The sequence below is a fragment of the Setaria italica genome, chromosome V, assembly GCF_000263155.2.
Source record: "Setaria italica strain Yugu1 chromosome V, Setaria_italica_v2.0, whole genome shotgun sequence".
Classification (NCBI taxonomy): Eukaryota; Viridiplantae; Streptophyta; class Magnoliopsida; order Poales; family Poaceae; genus Setaria; species Setaria italica.
This window is the reverse complement of record NC_028454.1, coordinates 25,402,557-25,424,582: the sequence shown is the minus strand read 5'-3', so window position 1 is coordinate 25,424,582 and position 22,026 is coordinate 25,402,557. Positions and strand designations below refer to the sequence as shown.

At 43.1% G+C, this 22,026-nt stretch overlaps 2 protein-coding genes across 2 annotated transcripts; one reads left to right on the top strand and one right to left on the bottom strand.

Moving 5' to 3' along the window:
* The first annotated feature begins 1,662 nt into the window (after window positions 1-1,662).
* Window positions 1,663-3,980, top strand: LOC101760589 (polygalacturonase At1g48100). Its single transcript, XM_022826881.1, has 7 exons — window positions 1,663-1,837; window positions 1,927-2,229; window positions 2,361-2,402; window positions 2,510-2,717; window positions 2,805-2,886; window positions 3,053-3,161; window positions 3,264-3,980. The coding sequence occupies exons 1-7, from the start codon at window positions 1,688-1,690 to the stop codon at window positions 3,666-3,668; spliced, it is 1,299 nt and encodes a 432-aa protein (XP_022682616.1). The 5' UTR covers window positions 1,663-1,687; the 3' UTR covers window positions 3,669-3,980.
* Window positions 3,981-4,166: 186 nt separating this feature from the next.
* LOC101781365 (protein MICRORCHIDIA 6) lies at window positions 4,167-16,611 on the bottom strand. Its single transcript, XM_004968896.3, has 19 exons — window positions 15,966-16,611; window positions 15,776-15,850; window positions 15,067-15,101; window positions 14,894-14,972; window positions 14,723-14,812; window positions 14,561-14,636; window positions 13,638-13,716; window positions 13,393-13,527; window positions 12,779-12,877; window positions 11,815-11,916; window positions 11,583-11,729; window positions 10,668-10,760; window positions 10,145-10,196; window positions 9,952-10,063; window positions 6,695-6,915; window positions 6,544-6,623; window positions 5,912-5,982; window positions 5,278-5,320; window positions 4,167-4,658 (listed from the first exon to the last, which is right to left on the bottom strand). The coding sequence occupies exons 1-19, from the start codon at window positions 16,303-16,305 to the stop codon at window positions 4,560-4,562; spliced, it is 2,028 nt and encodes a 675-aa protein (XP_004968953.1). The 5' UTR covers window positions 16,306-16,611; the 3' UTR covers window positions 4,167-4,559.
* Window positions 16,612-22,026: the final 5,415 nt, after the last annotated feature.

Below are 22,026 nucleotides of genomic sequence, written 5' to 3'. Positions count from 1 at the left end.
CGCGTGGCAAGGTTTGACTACCGACCAAAACTCCCCAACTATACATGGATGGACGAGATTATTCTTTACTCACTTCTATCAGCGTTCATGAAGTTATATTAATAAGTGTAAGTCACTTTTTAAAATCATTGGGTCTACGTAAAAACCTTAGAATTTAGAAACACACACCCCTTCTCAGACCGTGTGTTCAGAGACGGATCTTCATTGTGGCAATAGTAGGCCATGACCTTCCTGGATTTATGCAATTATATAGAATGTTAAAATTTAGCTAATGGAGCTTCAAAATGGCCACCCCCAAACTTTCTTAACCATGTAAATTCTAGTGTTGGCCTCTCTAATTCTTGTCCCAAACTCTAACACTGCATGTGTTTGCATTTAAGTGAGGGTAAAAAAGGTATCACTCAAATGTTGTGGCAACATTTTTAATTTGTTCGAATTATTTCAAATAGTTTTACGAATATTAAAGCAAATTGCGTCCAACTTTATCCCGCCTTAGAAGTTGACGGTACTCAACTTTGAATCTCACCCGCTTGCACACGCCCTGATTCACTGGCCTATATTTACCGATCCACATGCTCTTAGAAAGAATTCACTGGCCTATGAGTGTGTTTGGTTACATGGCTTAAATCTAGCCTGGTTAAGATCTAGCCTGGCTCAGCTAGTACGTCCGTTTCGGGCGTACTAGTGTAGCCTGGCTTAGGTGCTTTTTTGCATTGCGCTGGCCTGGCTATGTACTCTAGACAGGCAACCAAACAATCACAAGCTGCATTAGACTAGCCTGGTCAGGGACTTATCCAGGCAACCAAACACAACCTATGTGACCCCGCGGGACGGTGTTGCTAGATCTTAACGTCAGATTAGTAACCGTAAAGATCTCACTTAGGTGAATGTTAAAATGTTTGAAACAGAGCAAGCTATGTCAAGGGTGAAGGGTTTGCCGACCAAAAAGAAAGGATTTGACAAGGGTTTTTTCTGTCAGGCTGTGGATATACAGCTTAGATACCACAATCACTGATACCCCTGCCAATAGGCAATAGCAAATTAATTTTTTGCTTTATGATTTGCTAACGTTTTCATTCATTAAGAGAACCACCAAAAAAGAGACACCTTGTCCGTTTAATATTTTTCTTTAACAATTTGATGCGAACATTGAGTCGGCTCGTATAGCGTGTACAGTTCTAGGCTCAGATTTTAGTCCCAGACCAGCCGAGCACATGGCTGGATCCAAACTCTGCTAGTTGGGTTAAGGCCGCTGGACAGTCGTCATGTTCTTTTCCTAATTTTTTTTCCCCGTTGGGAGATGATGTGCGGCAATTTGCTTTACTATTAGTACTAATAATAATAAAGAGAGTGAAAAAAAACGTGTCATCGTCATCTAGCTAGCAGATGCTCACACATGAGACCCATTGCCGATGGACACCGCACGCCGCTAATTCCACAAATGGAAAAGCTGGATGAGAGTATGGCGCCTACCATTTAATTTGGCAAAACCTATCCCACGCGCGCGAACGCAAAAGCAAGCCTCCTCCAGCTTTTTCTCTTCGCCGCGATTTTAATTTGTCCATCAGCCATGCATGCATGCTGCCAAACTCGATCCGGCGGTTACAGTATATGTATCTGCCATACGCTTCGCAACTCAATTTGCTTCAAGCAGCTATAAGCTCGATCAGTACAGTAGTGTGCCGAGATGTGGAGCTCCGTCGTCTCGGTTGCGTTCCTGGCCGCCACGCTCCTGTGCCTGGCGCTGCCGGCGCCGGCGGTGGCCGCGGCGAGGTCGACGACGCTCAGCGTCCTGTCGTTCGGAGCGGCGGCGGACGGGGTCACCGACGACGCCGAGGTACAAGTATTTTACCAAGTCCGGCAGCTTGTGTTTTGCGTGAAGTTGGGTTATGAAGTTTGCCTTCAATTCCTTGCTGCTCCATTCAGGCGCTTGTAGCAGCTTGGCAAGCGGCATGCCGGGTCCCGCGGGCCACCGTGCTGCTGCCGTCCGGGCACCGGTTCCTCGTCTCGCCGGTCACGCTCCAGGGCCCCTGCAGCGCACGGCTCACGCTCCAGGTGGACGGCACCGTGCTGGCGCCGCCGGACATGGACTCCTGGCCCAAGCCCAGGAGGCCTCTCCAGTGGCTCAACTTCAAGTGGCTCAACGGCTTCACCATCCAGGGAGCTGGCACGGTCGACGGCCAGAGCATCACTTCGCTGCAGAATTCATCACCAGCTAACGCTCCTCAGGTCATAGTTAGTTACACCATGAAAATTGAAAAAAAAATCATTACTTTCAGAGTTCAGACTTCAGACCATGCATGATGATCAGCACCAAGATGATGACTAATCGTGTGTATCTTCTATGTCTTGTGATGCAGAGATCTACTGGGCACTGGCATTCATCAGGAGCCAAGCCTACGGTATGATTATGAAAAAAACGAGCCAGCTGCATATAATTAAGCATTTTGCTAACAGCATTATCTGGATCGTAGGATCACACTCAAAATTTGTCCCTTTTTTCCTCCAGCTTGTAAGGTTTTACAGCAGCTTCAATGTCACCGTGCGCAACATCAGGATCAGCAACAGCCCACAGTGCCACCTCAAGTTCGACAGCTCCGGAAGCATCAAGGTGAAGAACGTCACCATCTCTTCCCCCGGGGACAGCCTCAACACCGACGGCATCCATCTTCAGAACACCAGAGACGTCGAGATCAGGAGCTCCAGCATCGGCTGCGGTAAATGCATGACCTGATCTTGCGAACTCCTAGCCCAGATATGGCCCAGAATGAAAGCCTGATCTGCGCAGCATTTTAATTTTGCAGGCGATGACTGCGTGTCGATACAGACCGGGTGCTCAAATGTTCACATGAAGAATGTCGTCTGCAATCCAGGCCACGGAATCAGGTGTGTGAGCAAGCAATAACCAGTGTCAGAGATAATGTTTGGAACTGTACGAATTTCGTGGAAAGCAGTTCAGTTCGTGGAGAATTCAAGAAAACACATTCTGTTCTGAACATGGCCTAACGTTTGTTTTATCATCCCCATCTTTCTTGGAATGCTGTTGCTGTAGTGTGGGAGGACTCGGGAAGGACAACAGTCTGGCATGTGTCTCTGATGTAGTTGCAGAGAACATCAATGTGCAGAACGCTCTGTACGCCGTCAGGATCAAAACATGGCAGGTAAGGGTCGGCATCTACAAAATCGTAGAGGTAGCTCTTCATGCCACGCCATGGGTCACCAGCAAGCATGAGCAATGACATGGTCGCCTTGTCCTTCCTCAGGGGGGCGTGGGCTCGGTGCGGAACATCACCTTCTCCAACGTCAGGGTGGCGAACGTGGCCACGCCGATCGCCATCGACCAGTTCTACTGCGACCGGGGCGGCGCGCGGTGCGCCAACCGTACCGGCGCCGTGGCCATCGCCGGCGTGGCGTACCGGCGCGTCGTCGGGACCTACTCGTTCCAGCCGGCGCGCCTGGCGTGCAGCGACGCCCGGCCGTGCACCGGCGTCACCATGGTGGACGTGCGCCTGTCGCCGGCGGCGGGCGCGCCCGGCACCGTGGCGCCGCTGTGCTGGAACTCCTACGGCGAGGCGCGGGGGACGATGGAGCCGCTCGGCGTCGGGTGCTTGCAGAGGAGCAACGGATACGCGATGCCACTGACCCAGCCTTTTAACTACACATGCTGAGTCCTGTAACTTGGATGGTTTCTAATTGGGGGAAAAAAACGGAGAGGCATTATACTCTATGCTCTCTGCATATCAAAATGGAAGAACAAGGTTGCTTTGCCCAGTATGGTCTTCAACGACATACTAGCTTTTGAGCATCATGTGAAGTACCTTCAAATATGCATCCACTAATACTAACTTTATGATTCGCAAAAAAAAAATTGCTAACTTTATATCCCACAAGGTAGACTCTCCACCTAATTACATGTCAAAGAATAGGAAGTATGAAAAAGAAATGGAGTAATAACCAGACAGCTAAATACTCCCTCCGTTCCAAATTATAGACCGTTTTGACTTTTCTAGATGTATAGATATTATTATGCATCTAGATATATCTAGACATAGGATGCATAACAACGAATCTAAAAAAGTCAAAACGACGTATAATTTAAGCCGGGGGGAGTACTATTTTTCACATGTACAAGTTACAATGTAATGTACCTACAAACGATTGGTGAGTGAAGAACAAAGGCTTTATCCATCGTAACTCATCAAATAACAAAGATTAGGATCGCCATGGCGAAATGTTAAAACACTATCCATACTAAACAGTAGAAGCCTAATTCTAACTCTATCATGAAACAGCTGCTGTACACTCCGATAAATGTTCCATAATTGTACAACACAGTACATGCTCGCTTTCCATCATCACAGAGACCCTACAAAGATTAGTGACACAAAATTGTACATCCCTACCAAGTACCGAGTGAACGGTAATCGGTAGATATCAGTTGTCCAGAGGCCAGTTCTTCCCATACTGCAGGTCTGGAAAGTAAGCGAGTCATCATCTTCACAAGTCAGGTGAGAAGTTAGAAGAGCAATCATCGCAGGCACAGAAGTGGAGAAAATTGTTCACGATTTCTCTTCCTTCACATCCAATGATCCAAGCTCTTTTAACAACTCCTGATACTTCTTTTTTGCCTCAGCAATTTCAGAGCGGAGCTTTTGTTCCTAAAATCATGAGAATGATATTTTACTCTTTCTGTAAATCAGTCCTCCGAAAGCCAAAGCTCCAGAGGGACAACATTTAAGGAGAAACATACGAGTTCATTAAAATTTCGTGTCAAGCTCTAGAGAGAACATTGAGGAGAAATAACAGTTAAAGTGGACCATGCTTTACAAAGTGCAATATTTTAGTTCGTTTAGCATGTTCTTTGGCGCTACTGAATACACAAGAATTTGCTATGTTGCTACAAACAGTAAGAGATACACATTTTAACAAAACAGTATGGAGAAGGTTCCTTTAGACGCTGATATGATTATGTGAAAAGAGAACTCCACAACCTCAAATGCAGGGTGAGTAAAACTCTCGGCACAAAGCAAAAAAAAAACTACTAGTGATACTTTCTTTGCACCACTTCAACTGTCCAACATCACGCAAGGCGAAAAATCCATATTCTTAAGTTGGCAAGAGATGCAAACAAATCCACAATTGGCCAAACTATCATACTTGGGGCCGTGATGGCCACTATGTAATTTCAACTGATTGGAGCAGTTATGTCCCCAACATTACGTTTTGTGAAGGCAACAGAAAGTTAGATGCATTAGTTTACTTGCAGAAGAGATATACCTTCATTACAAGTTGTTTCTCTGATTCCTCGTATTGTAAGCATCTGAAAAAGAAAAGAAATAAAGGAAGTTGTAACACCAAAACTTCCATCCAGTATTTGCAGTTCTACTAGTTTTTACTAAAACATTTTTTCCTGAAAACCAAGCATTCACACAAATAACAAGTATTTGAAATTGAATAATGCAAACAGAAGTAAAATTGGACAAATGGACACTACCAAGGACAAAGCTAGCACGCATTGCATGATACACAGTTACGCCGATAATTAAAGAGTTATTTTTAGCAGGTAACCAGCTAACAATACCTTAAAGCCCTAAACTAGGCCAAGATAATTATTATTTTGAAGGAGCCTTATCTATTCCTACTTAAGTGGGATTTCCATTTGTTCACGAACTACGCTCACATTACCAAGAGAAGCCCAGCACAACAGCACTTCGGACATAAATGAGCAGTTGAACCCTCTTATCAGCAAAAGCACTAATATTCATCATAAGCTGCATTAGCAAGAGTTGACTTGCACAGAGGAAAAAGCTTGCTTTTAATTGTTCTCAGTAGTTAGTTCCTCAGAAAATAGCATTACAACTGGTAGAAGGAAAGTATCTATGAGAAATGTCCAAGTTGTGTTAATACTTACTCTTTACGTAGCTTGTCATTCTCCAGGGTCAAAGTCCTGTATTCATTAAACCGTTTCCGTTGAGAAACATCCTGATGTTGTCAAACAAGAACAACAAATTAGTCATATATGAAGCCCTCAAGTATGTATATTAGATATTGTCATCTATCATTGAAATAACTTGCTTCTATATTGTTTGGAGATGCTGACATACACATGTCTACAGCTTGAGTGCAAGAAAACAAATTGATTTGGCTTTCCCCTTTTTTGTGGTGTGGGTGGTGGACATGGGTTTGTAGATGCCCAGTTAACTCTTGCTCACTAGTAAACAGAACGAATTTAGGCTGCGCATATCAGCTACTCCCTCTGTTCTTTTTTTGTTTATCGCTTTAGACTAGTGCACAGGAATGACAAACCGCACAGTCCTTTTCGAAAGCTGTAAGCTTATTTGTCACCCCAGCTACCCATGGTGACCACCGAAGGAATGAAGTCTTGGTAATCATAACAAACACTAAATATGCTAAGGACATGTTGTTATGTCTCTCCTCAGATACATATAGTGACAAAAAAAACACTCTAGATAAGGTAAAACAATTAAAAAAAGAATGGAGGGATTATTAGTCTTCATCTGCCTCTGTCGTATAAATACTTACAACTCCATTCGTATGATCTAGCCCATCCTGATCAGCACTATCCGTCATGGCGGAATCAAACTTCCTCTTCAATCCCATCTCTGCTAAGAGTCAATACATTAATAAACACAGTGGCATTTTACAAGATGAACCTAAAGATTGTATTACTCACTGCTCTTAGAATGAGACTCAAGACTATTGATCTTTTCCCTTGCTGCAGAGGCTGATAATCTAGGTATACCACAGCTGCTTGTTGGAATATCAGCCGCAAGCAACCGAGGTGGAGCACTTATTGGGGAACTGCGAGCATTCATATGGTTGGCACGATGGAGTGCACGGGTTGCTTTAGGTAAACTTTTGTTGTCATAACCAAGACGATGGCAATGAAGGCCCCTGCATGAATAATTAGTTCAGGCATGAATTAGTGAATGACATTAAGACATCCCTCAAAATAAGAGCATGAGAATGACAAAAAGGAAAAATAACAGATCAATAATTAAGAGTCTCATAGTAACTATATTTGTCACACAATTTAAAAAAAAATACAAGGAGAGTTTTAGTATTATTCAGCTTTTTCACAAGTTTTAGAGTCAAGTTTCATATTAAAACAAGTAATGAAATCTAGTGTCTCAGCAGATACATTGATTTGGGCATATAACACCAAACTCTTAGCATCTCCTCTAGCAATTCTACATTGACTATTTACAAAACATGCTTTTGGATTCATAACTGAAAATGTGAATTTTCTGCCAACAATAGCATAAAAGTTGAAGACAATAGTAAATCAGAATTTTATGAAGAGATTCTAGCACAAGTAGTTCTATTGTGAAGCATGCAAAACTCCGTACATCCAGCTTATGATTGATTTTTTTTCATAATCAGCTGCATTAAAATCTGAAGCATGAGTTTATGATTGAAAATTGGCATAATCAGCAGTGTCAAAGGATGGCAGCAATGTCAGGTCTGGCACTGGCTTTGTTCTATGCAGTATTATAAGGGTGTCGCTATCCTTCAGGAGCCTGAAAACATCATCTCCTTCAGTCATCGATCTGAGCCCTTGATTTGCAATCTGGCAGCACAAGTGCATCTTCTTCCTCCCACTCCTCTGTCCCACGCCTACTGCACCGCACTCCAGAGGTCCTGCCACCAGAACAGTGGCCGCTGCCCTCCACTGCCCGTTCCTCCACCCGGCACTGGCCCACTGGCCATCCAATACCAGCCCACGGCCAGTGGAGGCCCTGCCACCTCATTGCTCCACCCCTGCTCCTGCCTCCACCACCGGGCCTTCCCTACTGCATGCAGCTCCCCTATAAGGCTGTAGGGCCCAATTCCCTCGACAGAAACCCAGAAACCTAACCACGCCAAGTTCACACTTGTTCACACAGATTGACTGCAAACCTTCACCATTTTCAGGCGTCCATAGTATAGGATGTGTGGAATTATAAACTATTTGATCAGATTACTAACCATAGAGAAAAAAAAAGGTACTTTGTCGGGGGGTTTCTGGAGTTCATAGTATGTGGAGTAAGGTACTTTGTCGGGGGTTTTCTGGAGTTCATAGTATGTGGAGTTCGGTAGTGGGGATAGAAGAGCTGGAGCTGTAAGATCTAGCTAAGAACACGAAGAGGGTTACCCAGGTTCAGGCCTCTTTGCACATAAATAAAAGCCCTAATCCTGCTTGTGTGTTGTGTGTTGCACAAAGAGTCGTCCTATGGGCCAGCCCAAGGTTACCCTTATATACCACTCAGGGAGAGCCCTAGGACCCACCATACAAATACATCGCATATCCTCTTCTACATGCCTTCTTCCATACTACTCTTTACAATATGCCATTCGAATCCTGTGTCCCCTACTGACTGTTGCCCCAAGTCCCTGCTCCTCCTAACCACTTTGTACTTGAAGCTTGCACATCCCTGGCCGCACAGGACGGGGGCAGCACTGTTCCACTGTTCGCGCAAGATGGGATGAAGCCTCCATGCCTTACCTGACCGAAGGCAGATGTAGGATGCCTCGTGCCCCCCCCCCCCCCAACCACCACCACCCACCTGCTAGCGGCGGATGGCGCGGGCTGGTCATGCTCACAAAGGGACATGTGGTTGCTTGCATGTTTCAAGTGTGCACAGCACTTTTCCTTGTGTTATGTGTACAGCCATGTGTGTGGGAAGATGGGTGCATAGAAGATTGGGAATGTGACAAAGTTGACATAAAAAAAAATCGACCTGCAGGGGGTAAGACCATGGCATTCAAGCTCAATACGCCACGCACTGACATCATCCCAAGCTTGCCGTCCATGTTGAGCACTGAGTTGGCCACGGGCACAAAGCTAATCAGCTCAAGCTTAACGAGAGGAGTTCGTGACCGTGTACTGCATCAGCACCAGCACCTCGCAAGCCATGTCCAGAAACGTATTCCCGGCCTCCCAGAAGCGGCCGGCGTTGACCATGACGGTCCAGGAGACCGCGTCCGGCTCGGGCATTTCGGCGAACGCAGCGCGGGCGTCAACGAGGCGGCCGGACCTCTGCCGTACATCGACAAAAGCGGGTCCTAGGTAAACATGTTCCGCCGGCCATGGCGCTCACTACATGCGGCGGCACCTACGGCGGGGACCCCGCGAAGGCGCCGTTCGCCACTTCGCCTCCGACCTTAGCGCCACGCAAGTCAAGAACAAGATGCCTGCGCCGATCCAAATAGCGACGGCCATGGAACATGAGGTCCCAGAACAGCATCAGCCTGAGATACACCCGCCCAAGCAGAGTATCTACTCCCACGACCTCTCTAGCAACGGCCTTGTCCATGGCCGTCGAAGGCCCCTCCGTGCCGCCGCACTCCTGCTCGCTCTTGCAGCACTAGCCGACATCCGCATCACCCCCTGCGCCCCACGGTGTTCGCCGTGCCGGATGAGATGATGAGGAGCAGGGGCTCGGAGGCCGACATGTTGGAGAAGATGTCCGGTACGTGGAGCTTGGCTCCATTGAGGGCAGCAATGTCTTCCCTAGAGCAATTGTGCAAGAGCGGGGAAGAAGAGAGAGAAAGAGGACACTTACCTGCCTACTTACAAATGGGGCCTACTTGTCAGTCAGTCAGTCCACATCAGCGTCTTGGTCCAACTCAGCGCACCAATGTGGCAAAACCACTATAGAAAACCACCTTAGGGTGTTATTTAAATGGTTTTACAAAGATGAGAGGGTTAAACATCCGGTTTTATAGTTGAGGTGATGTAGTCGATACTCCATACATTAGGGGGTTATGTAGACTTTTTCCGGGATTTTTTTTAACCCCAGCCTGAAATTCGCTCACACAGGGAGTCAAACCCAGGACCTGAGGAGTGCTACTAAAGCCACCTAACCAACTCAGCTAGAGGCCCGTTGGCTGACAAAGTTGACATCAACATTGCAAATGTTTAAAAAACAAATCAACTAGAAGCTTTACCAGTATTCATAGGTCATTTCTTTCAAGCGAATCTCAAGCCTTTGATAAAGGACAGACTTCTCAAAATCCTGCTTATCATGGGTAGGTTTAATGAAGTTGGCCTCCAGAATGCCTGAAAAGGCCGACAAAACAAAATACACATCATTTTTCATCCGAGATCTTGCTTTGGATAACTCAGTGGAATATTTCTTACCAACAACTCCTCGCCCTTTCCCGTACGAGTTGTTTGCAACTTTCCAGAAGGGCTGCAAAAAGAACAATCAGACATTGACTTATCCACTAAGCAGAAGCAACATAAAATTTACCAAGTATATGTCATTCTGGAAAATGGTATATCAGACATTACCTAAATTAGGTTATCAAGTTAAATCACATCCTAAGGAAATTTCTTATAGAATTTGATAGCATACCTAACCTGATGGGGAAACACAAAGTACAAGTGGATACAATGAAGAAGAAATGTTCTATCTGTGCTACTCTCTGCTTCTCAAAATAACTATTTGGAAGAACCATTCTACTCTCTTACAAGATTAAAATAACATTTTACACACACGCTAAGGCTTCAAAACTAAGCAAGATTTGACTAACACACAAATGTTTCTGCTTCAATCTTCAAATGAATATGACACGGTTCATGACAAACATATAAAGCAAGCAACAGGAAAGGAAAGGGAATTGAAACATCATGCGTATCATACAAAGTAGAGAGCTCTCACCGATATTAAACGATTTTTGTGATATACATTAAATCCTTGTACATCAATGTCTGGAGCACCTTTAACAAATCCAATGGTCGTGATTACAGAAGACTGCAAAACTCAAAACATGAGGCTAATCAGAGATTTTCCATGGAACTAAAATTATAGTAAAAATAAAATGTAAGCTACACTTGCACACAAGACCAAAGGATTCAGAGCATATTCATTGGAAGTATAAATCAAGGAACCGCTAAAGTGCTGCCTGATCCATCAACTAGGACATATTCAGTTCCACTTTCTAGGATATAGCCTCACCCAGAGAATATATTAAAATCCTTCTTTCCTAAAAACTAAAATGAGTTAGAGAAAACTAGCAATCACAGAGGGGGGCAGTTGTGACAGCACCTGAAAATCCATTTGGCAGTTCTTGAATACATAATGGTCGTGGATGCGAAGTTACAAAAATAAACACTAAGCCTGACTTGACTATACTTCACCCAAAAAAAAGTACCTTGGACTCCATCAGTGAGATTGAAGACAAAGAACTAGATAAGCAACATTTCTATCAGATGAAACATTGTTTTATATAGATTTTCCCCTTTATCTTGTTTAACAAAGAATTTCATGTGGAGGTCACACTTTCTACAAGTGGCCACCAACATGAGGAATTTATAAAAAGTAAATGCACAACCTATTGGTACTAGTAAGCCACATGCTATAAAGTAGTTCATGATTCTTACAATACCAACCGGTCATAAAGCACAGATGAAAATCAGAAAATTATAGGTCATTCTAAACGGTTGACTACCCAGAGATTTCAATTTCATCAGATGAAAAGCTTCGAAAATAGCTAGACATAATAAAAGGGTTTATTCCGTCGATCAAAATGGTAAGAAATGCACAACATGATTTGCTATCGCGATTTAAATGTACCTCTGTAAGTCCAGCAATTTGCGGTTTATACAACACGCACTCACGATACATCAAATCGTTAACTATATTATGTGGCTCCACATCACATCCACGAAGGATAATTCTGAAATTATCAGGTACATGAAGATACAGGATAGATGCATACGCCTGTTTGAATCCAAAAGAAACAATAATGTGAGCATGAGAAAGAAATAAACAGTATCAAACCAGTAAATGGGAATCAGTACTTAACTCTAAGAGAATAGCGAAGCCGAGATGAAACGTAGTTCTGTTTGGCGATCTTCTCTGCTTTATTTGTTTTCAACTTCTTGTGTGCCCCAGTAATGAGGATATCCTAAGATAGTAGGTATAGACCAACTGTTCAATGATAAATGTACAGGGAATGGTTGATCTGGTCATACACCCCAAAAACGAAATGCAAGGGAAGACCAATAAAAGAATAAAACAAAACATGTTGCTTGCAGGATTAACAAACACTTTCATTAGGTAGCATGTAGTGAGAGTTGTGCTGCCACAATAATTTCTTAAGCATGCATCTCCTCAGTCACCATTTCATGTCTAAAAGTAATTTTCCCATTGGCAGCACCCTTCGCTTGTATTTCTGTTGTGCTACTCAATAGCTGTCTTACTGTATATCTTTGTGAAACTAAAAAGTCAACTGTATTGTGTCCTTCAATTTGTAAGTGTATAAGTGGATCCAAAACATGTATTAAAGATGTGCTATCAAGGCTGTAGTTAGACAAACATGTATGATCTTTATTTTAAAAATTATAGATGTGTCCCTTGTAGGTATGACTGAGATAATAAAGCGCATATCACTCTTCACACAGAAATAAAAGTAAAACAAGGAAAAAAAGCCTGGTGTATCTATTCCTTGTATACTAAAGAAAGGAGATAACGGCATCGTCACCTAGAGAGAAGTCAACATTGATAACAATAGAAGAGAAGACCTCTACTCCGATTGCTAACATCAAAACAGATCAACAGGATTTCTACATTTTTGTCCAATTGCATCAGCAAACCGATGAGCAGCCCATCAAGGGTGGGGACCACCAAATCAGGCACCAATGAAGGAGAAGCACCATCATTTTTGCTAAGTTTGATTGTGGTTGGTTTTCTAATTCAAGTCAGTTTTACTTTCCTTCCAAAATAATGTATTCTTTGAGCAAATGAAAGTCAATTGCAAAATTACTAACCTTTTCATCAGAGTTGAAATCAAGCTCCATATCCCCATCATCGTTGAACCAGAGGTTGAATACAATTATCTTTGTTCCATGCTCTCCCATGTCATCAAACTGTGTCAAACGTGAATCTTAGTTATACTAGGTAAACTGGCCCTAACCAATAGATATCCAACAAAGTATAGGTAATACATACTCTACGAGGGAATCATCCCTTAAAGAATTTATGTGAACTAGGAAAACAACTTGGCGAAATTAGAAAGAAAGAACCTACAAATACATCCATTAAACTTTTGCCAAGAGTGCATACTGCCGTAATTGTCGCAAACTTAAATTCAGATATAGTTTCAGATTTTCAATTAGCAAGTATATGTACTATTAAGCATTATGTGACTAGCCTTAACATATTCCTAGAATGCTAAAAAAGATCATGTAAAACTTAAAGAATTAACAAAATCATTTGGGCATCATCACATTTTTAAACCATCTCCTTCCTTAGGGCTACTAGTTAATTTGTCACAGCTCCCAATTCTCCATAACTTTTATCAAGCTCATCCCTTTTTACAAGATTATCAGAATCATTCAACAGTTTGCTAAATATCTCAAAGATAAAGACATTCATTTCATACTTGTTTAAGCAACTCAGCTTCACTAGCAAAAGGGGACCATTTAAGAAGGATTCCCAGGTTAGAAGAGAAGAGCTTCTGATCATGACGCAACATCTGAATATATGAAGCGGTTGTTAGATCGTACTGATAGTCCACCTGCAAGACAGCAAGGCAAACGCAAGGTCACGAGGTGGTAGATGAAACTAGAAAAATAGCTCAGCTTGACAGAACTTGCAATCAAACGAAAAGGAATGTGCCCAACTCACCGTTGGCACCAACACATCGTCGCAACCTGTTTCCATCAAAAATGTATAAGAAAGAAGGCCGATACTTCTAGTCGGCGTCCTACAGAAACAGAAACATTTAACTCAGTAGATGCATGAGCTAGGTCCCCAACTTGCTTGGGACTGAAAGGCTATGTTGTTGTTGTTGTTGTTGTTGTTGTTGTCGTCGTTGTAGATGCATGAGCTAGGTGGAGAGACATATTAGTAGAGCTAGAGAGGAATCTAAATAGGTGTCATCCAATTTTAAATGACATAAAGGGCTTGTTTGGCACAGCTCCAACTTTGATTTTAGTGCAAGATTTGGAGTTTATAGAACAAAATAAAGCAGTTTAAACATGTGTTTAACCTAAAATTATATCAAATTGCTTAAACAAACACCTTTGATGTGCCCAGAGCTCCAGCTCCAAAAAAAAAAATCAGCTACAGGTGACCAGCTCCAAAATTCTTGGAACTGAAGCTGTGCCAAACAGGCCCAAAAGACCAACACATAAAGTAGTGGGATCAGTGGAACTTAGCATGGGTAGTTGTCTGACCAGCAGCATGCAGTGAATAATGTATTAAACACATCGTTATCATACCAGATTTTAGTGATACTTATTTCCAAGTACACGAAAACTGAAAAAAAAAGATACATGCCATCATTTCCTTCTATAAATCATAGTTACAATTACAACAGCAACATATCTACTCAAAATGGGAGGAGAGGAAGGAAATATTGCAACTGCTATTGATCAGCATTTCTCCTTAGAACTTAATAGTATGTCCCCTTGAAAGATAAAATGTTAGTCAAGTTTCACGAGTCCCTTATGTTACCAAAGATAAAGGTAGCACCATGAATGCTTCTTTCTAATGTAATGTATTAATGTCAAAAGGAAACCTCCAGGATGAATGCAAAGGAAAAATACCAGTTATTTTGGTTTTGTGTAAAAACAATCACATCTGCTCCAAGCCTCATCGTACTAGTCTTGAAACCATTTCCATCTGATACAAGAAGCAATTTAAATTCAATGGTTGGGGATTCAAGACGTGTTTCACAAGGAAAGAGAAGAAATGACACCAAGACATACATTGTCCAATGAAAGCATCAGACTGCTTATCCGAAAATCCAAAGCTCATGCAACGTCTCAGTGCCTCAGGATCCATCCCCCCTCCATCATCTTATCAATGAAAAACACCACAAGGTTACAATTGAGATAACATGTATACAAATAAAGAGATTAACTTATAGATATGGCAACCTTGAACCAACAATGAGGGACTCCCATCCCGTGGGTTTGTAAATTTATTAATACGGACATATGTCGCCCCATTGTTCACCTGAGAGAAAAGATGCCGCAAATAACAATACTTAGCACTCATGTTATATCTTAGTTTCTCTCTGTATATGTGAAAAGAGATCCTTAATGATTACCTCATCGATTGCATTGTCAAGAAGCTCAGCAATGGCTGCAGGAAAATGGGGGAGAACATTATTGAACGGATCATGTTACTGATAGTGCCATATAATGCAAAGCAAAATAAGTAGAATATTAAAGCATGCAGGAGGTGTTGAAAGACAATGCTATATGTCCAAAAAAGAATGATACAGTTGAAAATGCACTGAGAACTCTACACTTTTGCATAAAATTGTAGAAACCATAATGTGCCAGGTAGTAAAAAATGCTATTTTTTTTCATAGGCGTACAATGATTTAGATCTTTACACCTATATCTCAAGTATGATCATTGTGAGAACAAGTGGGATTGGCTGCCTTTTTTATGGCAAAGATAAATTCCCATTTTAGTCATCTACAACTATCAAAGCACATCTAATATCCTCTTTTTTGTATTACTGAGGTGAGTACTTCATTTAGAAGCGAGAGTTTAATTTTCTTGAGTGAAGATACAATAATCCAAACTAAGTTCCCAGCAATAGATAGATGCTGTCAACACAAAAAAAAAAGAGAGAATAGATCCATGATAATAAGCATATATATATCGGGATTTTCTTAAAAAAAGAGACAGTCAGACAGATAGCAGAACAGGGGTACAATTATGTTAGTTTACTTATTCGTGCTCATGAAGCCAGTAGCATTCCTAAATTCCAGTAACAAGACACCATGAGGGGGGATCGCCTCATACCTCCGAAAGCCCACTTGTGGGAAGTCGCATTCGAGTGCAGGAACTTGGGGTTTATCCGGAGCCGGTTTCGCCCACCTGCACGCAAATCGCAAATCTCTCACCTGCAGCCTGCCCCCACCAAAAAATATCCAAAGGAATGCGAAGAGACGGCAGAAATCGGGGGGCGAGATTTCCCCGGCCAGTAGCCTACCAGGGGCGTTCGCGTCGGGGTTGCGGCACGCGACGACGTAATCGCCGGACTTCCAGAACTGGCGGCAGAGGCGCGGCGGCGGGAGCGCCCTGGGCGGCGGCGAGGCGGTGGCCACGGGCACGGGCACGGGGTCCTCGGTCTTCACGGGCACGAGCGCGCCGTAGCCCGGGGGGTGGAGCGGCAGCGGGAGCAGCAGCGGCTTCACATCGGCGTCGGCGGGCAGGTGCGGCTTGACGTCGGGCGGGGAGGACGGGGCGCGGCGGGCGAGGGCGGTGGTGCCGGGCGCGGGCCCCTCGTCGTCGTCGCTGGAGAGCTCGATCACCTCGGCGCCGGAGCTCATCGCCGTCGCCGGCGCCGGGAGGGATCGACGCTTGCCAAAGCACGCGCCCCCCTTCTTCTCTGGGGGCTGGGCAGGGAGGAGGGAGCTCGATTTGGGTTTTCGCTGGGGAGCTCGTGGCCTGCGCTGAAAGCGCTGCGCCTGCGGGTTTATTTCCTTCCCTGTGGGGGCGCACACGCTTCTTCGCGCTAGACTGAAAAGAGGCCATTTCCGGCCATGGCGAAATCGAAATGGCGATGCAACTGCTTCTGGAATCTGGATCGTACGGGCTCCGAGGAAGATGAGGATCCACTTGTCTGAGACTTTGCGTGCGGCCACGGGATCTCGCCCAAATTTGTTCGAGGGAACAGAATTCAGAGCAACTGTGCCAAAACGTAAATTCTCCGTCTATAGATACAATTATTATACTACTATATATTAAATTATGCAGATATTTATACATGTCACTTTGGACTTCTTATAGAATCATGGCTTCACAGTTATCGTGCTATATATCTTTTTTTATTTATTTAGTCACACTTACAATAATTTATACGTGTGTCTTATGTTTTGGACAGATGGCAAGCATGCATCTAAGAGGTTACCACGTAATGAGCATAGTCCTAGAAAAATGAGAAAAACGTACAAAAGAAATACTAGTACTAATAAATGCACGTGTAGGACTGCCAAATCGTAAGCATGCAAAAGAACAATATGATGGTAAGCATGCAAAAGAACAATATTGATATATGGCGTGCCATATGTCACGTGTAAGTATAAATAAATAAATAAATAAATAAATATAGATTTGACTAGCATGTGGTAGGTATGTAAAAATTATTTACATATGCAAGCTTGTATAGATTTGAATCACCATGTAAAAAAACATATGACACTATAAATATTGGACTGACTGACGCATGCTAAGTATGTCAAGACTATATAAAATGGATTGTTCAGGGCAAAATTTAAGAGCAAACCGCAACCCAGTCATAATTTTTCATGTACAAATCAACGTAGAGATGGTTAAAGTTATAGAAAGGAGAGTTACCATATAAGAAAAAATAGCATAAGATTCATTTATGATAAATTAGGGTCTCATGAAAGATTGTAATGTATCATTTTATCATCACGTGCTACTCTTGAGAGACAAAAGATACAATGTTTTTACATATTTTAGATGAACGTTCAATTTAATCTTGTTAGATAGAAAAGACCTATCATCAATCATCATAACTCATAGTCAAGTACACTAATATTTTTTTTCAAATTGGATTTCTGGTGTGTTAATAATTTTATAGTTTGTTGGTAAGAAAGGAAGAAGAACAAAGCATTAATTTTAAGGCAACGAAGCAAACTCCAACGGTCCTCCTACTTCTAGACATTAAAGTTGTATGAAGTGCATTGAATTATAAGTGGACACCACCCACTACAATAACCATCATAAGACATCATGGTCAAACCACACCAACTTTATGAATAGGCACCATCCACCATTTTTTTCTGGGATCTATCTTGAGAATTGATTTTCTATCTATCACCATCTACAATCATTGGATCTAAATCTAATGGTCCATATCATCCTCAACCTTCCTTTTATCTCTTTCCTTCTTCCTCCTTCCGTCTTCCTCTTGACGCCCCGATGTCGCTCCACCCGCACCCGCGACACCGCTTGTCGTGAAGTCCCTGCCGCCACCGCTTCTCGCCCGGCTCCGGCAGCCCTCGACACCTTTGCCGCCACCCTCCTCCACCGCCCAACGCTAACCCGTTTGATCCAGAAGTTGCCGCCGCCTCCACCGCCCACCGGGGATCCTCCATCGAATGACTCGCGCCGCCTCCACCGCCCACCGGGGATCCTCCATCGAATGACTCGCGCGGCGCTTCGCCACCTTCGCTCCACCGCCGGTAGGCAAGCCTCCCCGGATCTCCTTCTAGACGTGAAGGCCACAGGTAACCCCCACCCCGAATCCCTAAGTCCAAATCCCAATCCCCAATTCAATTTCCAGTATCTATACTATAAAGATCCTACATAATTGAAAACGTTTCCCACCAAAAACAATTTTCTCGTATCCCTCATAGAGGCCCCACATGGCAGGTCGAGGGGCGTTGGAAAGTGTTGGAAAGGGGTAAAAACCACAAGTTAGAAAATGACTGTCGTTTTGCCTCTACTTTTTTCACCACGAAATTTTTCTACCCGCCCCTGTACTCACATCCAACTCCGCCCGCGATGAGCGCGCCTCTCCGCTAATCAAGCATCGCTTCCTTCCTTCTCAGCACCCTATCCTTTTTTTTACCACACCGCCCCTTGTGCCTCGACCCATGAGTCCACCTCCCTCCCAGTCCATGCATTCGGAGTTTGGCCGGGCCTCGGTAATGACAGTCTTGCTGATGGCGCTTGACACTCCTTCCCTGCAAAGCCGCCGGTGGCCTTCAGTGTGCCTTTCATTTTGCGATGGAGATGGTGATAGACGAAGATGGCAAGGTCGAGCCTGACCGTCGACCGCCGGCCACCGTCATCGACCTGTCACCACTGGCAAGGTCAAGCCGGCCATGGCAGCCTCTGCCTGCAGGCAAGCAGCCCGGAGGGCCACAACAGCGACGGTGGCCTACCCAACGGAACAAGACACGGCGCGCGCAGTAATAGAGCGACGGGGGTAGAATCCTAAAGACACATAGCCACCAGGCAAGGACAGACACCCGACTTTTTTATTTTTAGCCTTTTTTTTAAAGATTCTCACAAATAGGCTCCTGACGGAAACATTTCAAAATCTAGACCCTTAGCTTGGCGCCATCCGCCAAGCTTACACGTCTCGGCGCTAGAGGGTTTGGCGCCAAGGTCGTTGCGCCGTTGGTGACGTGGGTGTTGATATGGCGGGGGGCTTGGCACCGTAGATCTTGGCGCCGAGCTGTTACTGCATAGCTCTCCTGGCGTTTCGAATGAAACATGTATAATTATTCCGAGGAGCATGCAACAAACCATATTGTGGTTCAGCTGGTTAAAACGTGTGCATCTTATCCCAAAGGTCTAGGCTTGAACCCCAGCATTGAATCTTTTTTGCTACATTTTATTCTTTTTTTCTCCCTCCCTACTGGAGCTCAATCCAAAAGAGGAACAAAGTTATAAAATTACATGATGTCACATGAAAAATACTGGAGCTCAATCCAAAAGAGGAACAAAGTTATAAAATTACATGATGTCACAAAGTATAGGCGAGGAAATCAACATGATATACTTATAAAAAAACTTATTCATCCATTATAGAATTTTGTTTATTATATCAAAATGTAGCACATGTGTGTCGCACGTGCACGGTTACTAGTAAGTTTAGGTGATTGAGAGGTAGCTAAAAATCAAGCATTTGAGAATGAGTAAATCTGTTTTTTCTTTACCTTTGTGTACTTTGATTCATGATTAAACTACAAGTGGCAAGCATGCACAAATACTTTTGGTATATTAAGACTCTATTCCTCTTGTATTACAAATAAGTAAATGAACCTTGCAGTGCTAAAAGAAAAGAAATCACCATCAATCATGCTATACATCACACACCCAAAACATACCATCATTATTCCTTTCATCTTTACTGAGAGAACATGCTTTTTCACTATATTTTTTATTGCGGTATTGCAAAGTGATTCTTTTACAAGGCATAATCATAAGATGCTAAGGGAAAAATATATAGTAGGTACATTTTAATTTTTTTTGCCACTTATTATAGGGTGACCACACTTCAAATGTCAACCTCCTTTCTGGTCTTATACTTTTGCGAGAGAGAGAGAGAGAGAGAGAGAGTTTTCTATGTGCAAGAATTTTAATAGTGTGAATGAAAGCATGCAATTGGAGATAAAAGACATCAATAGGACTACTTTGGCCCTCGGCTAGTCTACGACTCCAACTCACCACTTCCATGGCCAAGCACCAATGGCTACTACTCGCTGATGAACTCATCCTTATTTCCACTCACCTCTCTTCTCTGCAAGGTTGCATAGCATGAAACTACATCTTCGACATGACCTTGTGACAATACAAATGAAAGCAAAATCAAACCTCCACCATAATGCAAAAATGAGACTCACTTGAAGCAACATCAGTGGGACCTCATATTCGCATGTGGGTGGACAACATCAACAAATGCTGTGGTGCAAGTGAGTGCATTGAGAGTGGTGAAAAAACATGTCTATGGGATAGTTTCTAGATGGACGAGCACGCCAATGGTAGTGAGCAAGCATGGCAACAGAAGTGCATCCAAGAGAAATCACACAGTAGAGTGGAACCATTCTCAATCCAAAGCTCCCTTCTCTGTTTTTTTTCTTTTCTTTTGAGATGCTTCATTCAAGATTCAATTGGAAAGAGGAATTTAGGAGCATATGTCAAGAGAATGAGATGAGAGAGCAAGGGAATCTGTATATAGGGGAAAGTTATGGCAATGAAGGGCAACACGGATCTTAGTGGAGATAGGTGGTAGAGGAGGGAGAAATAGGACCGGTGAATATAGGATCAAATGTGAGGTAAGTTAATTTTTCCAATAAAGGGTGATGGGCACATCATCAAAAAAGTTGTAGCCATCAGATTGTATTTTAGCGGGCACGGTTGAAACCCTAATTCCTCTGCGCATCTACCTTGAGTCTCACATCACCCTCATCTTCCTTCCTCGTCGCCACTGCCTCCATCTCTCCACATAATGTTGTTTCCTCTCACCTCTTCCTCCCTCGTAGCACCATCTCTCCACACCCTCCTTGCAATTGTCCTCCTCCTCCTTGTTCCTTGTGTGCTGCAAGCACCTTCTCATGTCAAGGTTGTTCTACCACCCTCCTGGCATCATCTAAATATGGTATGCCATCCTACATGTACTCTCTATATTTGCATCATCCGCATCTATCTTTTGTCACTATAGGTATGCTTTTGATAGTTTCTTGTTCTAATGAAGAGTATATCATAGGTACTATGATAATAGTGCCACAGTATAGAGTAGCAATGAATTTAGGCCTTAGGTTTGACCATGATATAGCAATGGAAGGCTTGGGGTATCTACATTACTCTCATCCATGTGTTATCCTCTCCTCCTATTGTCGTTCTTTACTCACATCTCGTTTCCCATGCTAGCTTATCTCTCTATTCTCTTGAATGGCTGGAGCAAAGATGGAGATGATCATAGCATCACACTCCAACAAAGGTGCGAATGAATTCGATCATGAGATCTAATCAGGAAGGTTTGAAGGAAAAACTTAGCATGTGTGCTCTTCTCTTCGATTGGAATATTTTATAATGATTTAGTTTGATCTGTCACATGAAAATTAGGAGCAAAGGCAATGGATTTGGAAGGAGGATAACATTAGGACAAAAAAGGGTCAAGTTAAGGGAATATGATGAAATTTGAAAGAAGAACCAACATAAATTATTTCATGATGTTTCATATATGTTTCTTTACCTATGATTGTTGAGTACAAAGAATGGTGGAGAAACAAGGTGGATGGTTGTAGTAAATGGGGGGAATCAAAGAAAGAGGAAGAAAATTCTAAAGATTCAAGTTTAACAAAAGGTTAAGACTTGTCCTGATAATAAGAATATAATATTTTACTTTTAAGTTTATTATAAAGATAAATTGATGAGGGTAAGAAAATTTGTATAAATACATAACATTTTATTCGAAATGATTTTATGATATGCTCGGGTCAATAGTAATACGTAATAATTGTTTTCTAGTCACATACTCACAACTACTTATCATTTTGGACGGCACCATA